The 3,701-nt window shown below is 44.4% G+C and overlaps 2 protein-coding genes across 2 annotated transcripts in view; both read right to left on the reverse strand.

Annotated features, from left to right (window-relative positions):
* Positions 1 to 3,516, reverse strand: part of SARC_03638 (hypothetical protein) — a gene marked incomplete at both ends in the record, with an annotated part of 10,610 nt that extends 7,094 nt beyond the window's left edge. The window contains 6 exons of the mRNA XM_014302567.1: positions 828 to 981; positions 1,287 to 1,434; positions 1,915 to 2,088; positions 2,391 to 2,611; positions 2,997 to 3,109; positions 3,441 to 3,516. Of these exons, the coding sequence (XP_014158042.1) occupies positions 828 to 981; positions 1,287 to 1,434; positions 1,915 to 2,088; positions 2,391 to 2,611; positions 2,997 to 3,109; positions 3,441 to 3,516 (886 nt within the window). The remainder of the gene's footprint in view (positions 1 to 827; positions 982 to 1,286; positions 1,435 to 1,914; positions 2,089 to 2,390; positions 2,612 to 2,996; positions 3,110 to 3,440) is intronic.
* A 22-nt stretch (positions 3,517 to 3,538) lies between these two features.
* Positions 3,539 to 3,701, reverse strand: part of SARC_03639 (hypothetical protein) — a gene marked incomplete at its 3' end in the record, with an annotated part of 13,220 nt that continues 13,057 nt past the window's right edge. Inside the window, exon 14 of the mRNA XM_014302568.1 lies at positions 3,539 to 3,616. Within this exon, the coding sequence (XP_014158043.1) occupies positions 3,539 to 3,616 (78 nt within the window). The remainder of the gene's footprint in view (positions 3,617 to 3,701) is intronic.

Here is a 3,701-nt window from a genome sequence, read left to right on the forward strand (position 1 = left end):
TAACTTAAACTAACTAACAACTAAACAACAACACACACACACACACACACACACACACATATATATATATATATATATATATATATATATATACGACGAGGTGAAGCGATATGGAGGTCAGAAAGGTAGAGACAAACAATCTAGCGGAACAGACGCGGGTGTGGATTCTATTTATGAGAGTGATTTAAAGGAAAGACCACCGCCGTGAGGATAATTGAACCTTTTCGAAGATTATGTTTACATGTCAGATTTATTGCAACAAGTCCTTTTCGGAGATTACGAATACGTGACAGACTTCTTGCAGCATGTAAACATGTAACATTATAAACGTTCGTAAGTGACTGAGTGAGCACTGTCACCATCCCAGGGCTTGTGCATCGTAGTTATAGAACTTTGGACACAACTAGGTTCATACACTGAAGGACTGGCACTGTACACATCCCAATCAACCTGAGCTTCTATTGTAAGTGACTTCTAATCCAAGTGTTAAGCGTTGTACACAACTACGTCCATACACTGAAGGACTAGCACTGTACACATCCCAATCAACCGGAACTTCTATTGTAAGTGACTTCTAATCCAAGTGTTAAGCGTTGTACACAACTAAGTTCATACACTGAAGAACTAGCACTGTACACACCCCAATCAACCAGAGCTTCTATTGTAAGTGACTTCTAATTCAAGTGTTAAGCATAGCGGCATGAGATTCCAAATGCCCACTCAATGTCACATACGCGGCTGTGGTCACTGGCTAGATACAATGATATCTACATCCTTACACATCACACACATAACTCACCTGTCCAAAAACCACACAGACCACTCACCTGTCAACGTACGTATGAGCCGACCCATGCTTGTATGTACTGTCGTGATGTGGTGTTGTGCTGTTGTTGAAGGTGGCCATGACTGCAGCAGCGTAGCCACTGCACGCTTAGCGAATTGGATGTGATCAAGGGACGCATTGGCACCTGCTATGGGCTGTGGTAACAAGGTGAAGTGCGTGTCATGTGAATGCTCAGATGTAGGGTTACCTTAGCACCTGCCATGGGCTGAGGTAATAAGATGAAGTGCGTGTCATGTGTATACTGAGATGTAGGATTACCGTAGCCCCTGTTCTGGGCTGAGGTAATAAGGTGAAGTGCGTGTCATGTGTATGCTGAGATGTAGGGTTACCTTAGCACCTGCAATGGGCTGAGGTAACAAGATGAAGTGTGTGTTTTCTCGGAGCACCGGCTATAGGCTCTGAGAAGACTAATATATAAATAGAACAGCCAATCACATACCTTCAATATGCGCGCCACTATCTGAGAGCCAATAGGAGGGCTGTATGCCTCCATGGCAAACAACGTCTGCACGGCTGTGCTCAGTTGCTGGTACGTTGCTTCGGCGGCGGCCACTTCGCGATCACGAACTTTCACAGCCTCAGTGTATCTGCGTATAATATGATCCTCTTCAATACGTTTTGTTTTTCATGTGTATAGTCACATACCTTCATCAATGCGCTGTCTATTTGCCTATCACCATACGCAATTATCAATACGTTTTTTTATGTGTGTATAGTCACATACCTTCATCAATGCGTTGTCTATTAACGTACAACCGTATACCCTCATCAATACGTTTTTCATTTGGGACACTGTTCATAGCAGTTGACATGTATAGTGAACACGGGTGTCATCACACACCCACCCTATCCCAATCATTACATTCGGTTGTAGTACTATCAATAGTTCTTTGTATGTATGTGCATGGATTGGCTTATGCCCTTAGTCATGCTCAGACCTACATTGAAACACATATTTGGACCTACATACAAAGCACGTAACGCTACGTGTAGTCGACATTATACGCACTTCACACTAGTGTTACAATTCAGTTATCTCTTAGTAACCAGTTATCTAATACTCACACCTCTTGCGCAAATCCTTGTCGCAGCCCTTGAGCCACGCCGTTAAGAAAGGTGGCACACCGGAATGGGAACTGGTTTTCTTCCTGGTTAATTGTCCACCATTGGCTTTTATGTGTTCACGGATTGGCATGAAGGCGTCCTGCACGCGAGTCACTTCGGCTGTCGCATCCTTCAACCTGACGGATGGCATTGAGTCATAACCACACCTAGGGTTACCTATTCTGTAGCAGTGCTTCTGCTGGTCATGAAATAAAACACTAAACCCTAAAACCGAAACCCTATAATGAATAAATATCTACTCGTATTTATCTACCTAATCCATATATGACAACACACACACACACACACACACACACACATATATATATATGTATATAATATATATTGAGATAAACGCATTAGCTCGATCCACACACATACTAACACTGTTCAACAACAACACCTGTGTATATGTGCGCGTGACTGATGGGACTGGTACCTCTGCTGGATGGTGCGTTTGAGCGCTTTCTCTCTCTCACCCGCCTGTTTCTCGGCGGCACGAGCATTCTTGATGCGCGTGTGTATGTCGCCGTGTTGTTGTATAGCCTCCTGCAACGCACACTCCCGGTTGGTTGTCATGACAACCATGTTGGCGTGCCCAACCAGATCGTGCTGCCTCGCATAGGCTTGTGTAAGGGTCTCCAGTAGGCTGGGAATGGCCTGCAATCACACATGCGTTATATCAGAGGAAACAAACGAATTAGCTGCCAACGTGTGTACGCCAAAAATCATAGAACTGTGGACGATTCTCCAATCCGGACCCAGAAACGAGTCTGGCTACATATACACTACGGGATAGAGTTTTTCAGGGGGTTTTAGGGCTAAGAACGTTCGACTAAACGCCCATACGGTTCAGGGTTTAGTAAAACCTTCTCGTGCACACATGGAAGCATATGTATGTGCCTATGTGTGTGCATGTCTTGCAATTGTATCTGTATGTGCCTACGTGTGCATGTCTTGTGATTGTATATATATGTGCCTATGTGTGTGCATATCTTGTAATTGTATATGTATGTGCCTGTGTGTGTGCATATGCTACCATTACCTTCTCATGCACCTCCACGGCATTGCGTTTGAGGTCAGTCTCCACTTCGGCCACACGTACACTCAGCGCACGCAACGCAGACATCACTTCCACTTGAAGGCGCGAATTGTCGGCTGTGTTGCAACGGAATGGCACAGACAGAGAGGTGAGGAAAAAAGACTGCACATGCGGGCATGGTGCGTGTATTTAGGTCAATGAACAAACATATAGGTCTACACAGTCCTACACACATACATATATGTGTACACATATATGTTTGTAAGTGGTAAGTGCACACAGATATGTTTGTGTGTGCAAACAGATATGTTTGTAATTTGTGCACACATCTAAGTGCGGTAAGCTGGTGTGTATGTGACAAAATATATAAACGGACCGACACTATGTGTGCACAAAAAGGTATCGCTACATATCTATCTGCAGTTGACGTGCGTTGTATATACCTACCTGATCGCACAGCCCAGTCCACCACGGGATCATAGATGAAGGCCTCCAGCAGCAACAGCAGAAACTCGTGGCCCATGCGCAGCCGTGACAGCACAGTTTCACACACAGTGCTGTGAGGTGTGATATGTCATGAGGATGAGAGGCAAACTGTGGAGGGCGGGCGGAGAAACACACAACTGTGATATGGAGATAGTGAGAGTGGGAGTGTATGCGTATATATATATATATATATATATATATATGTGTGTGTGTACTAGTAAT

Source organism: Sphaeroforma arctica (assembly GCF_001186125.1).
Source record: "Sphaeroforma arctica JP610 unplaced genomic scaffold supercont1.189, whole genome shotgun sequence".
Taxonomy (NCBI): Eukaryota; class Ichthyosporea; order Ichthyophonida; genus Sphaeroforma; species Sphaeroforma arctica.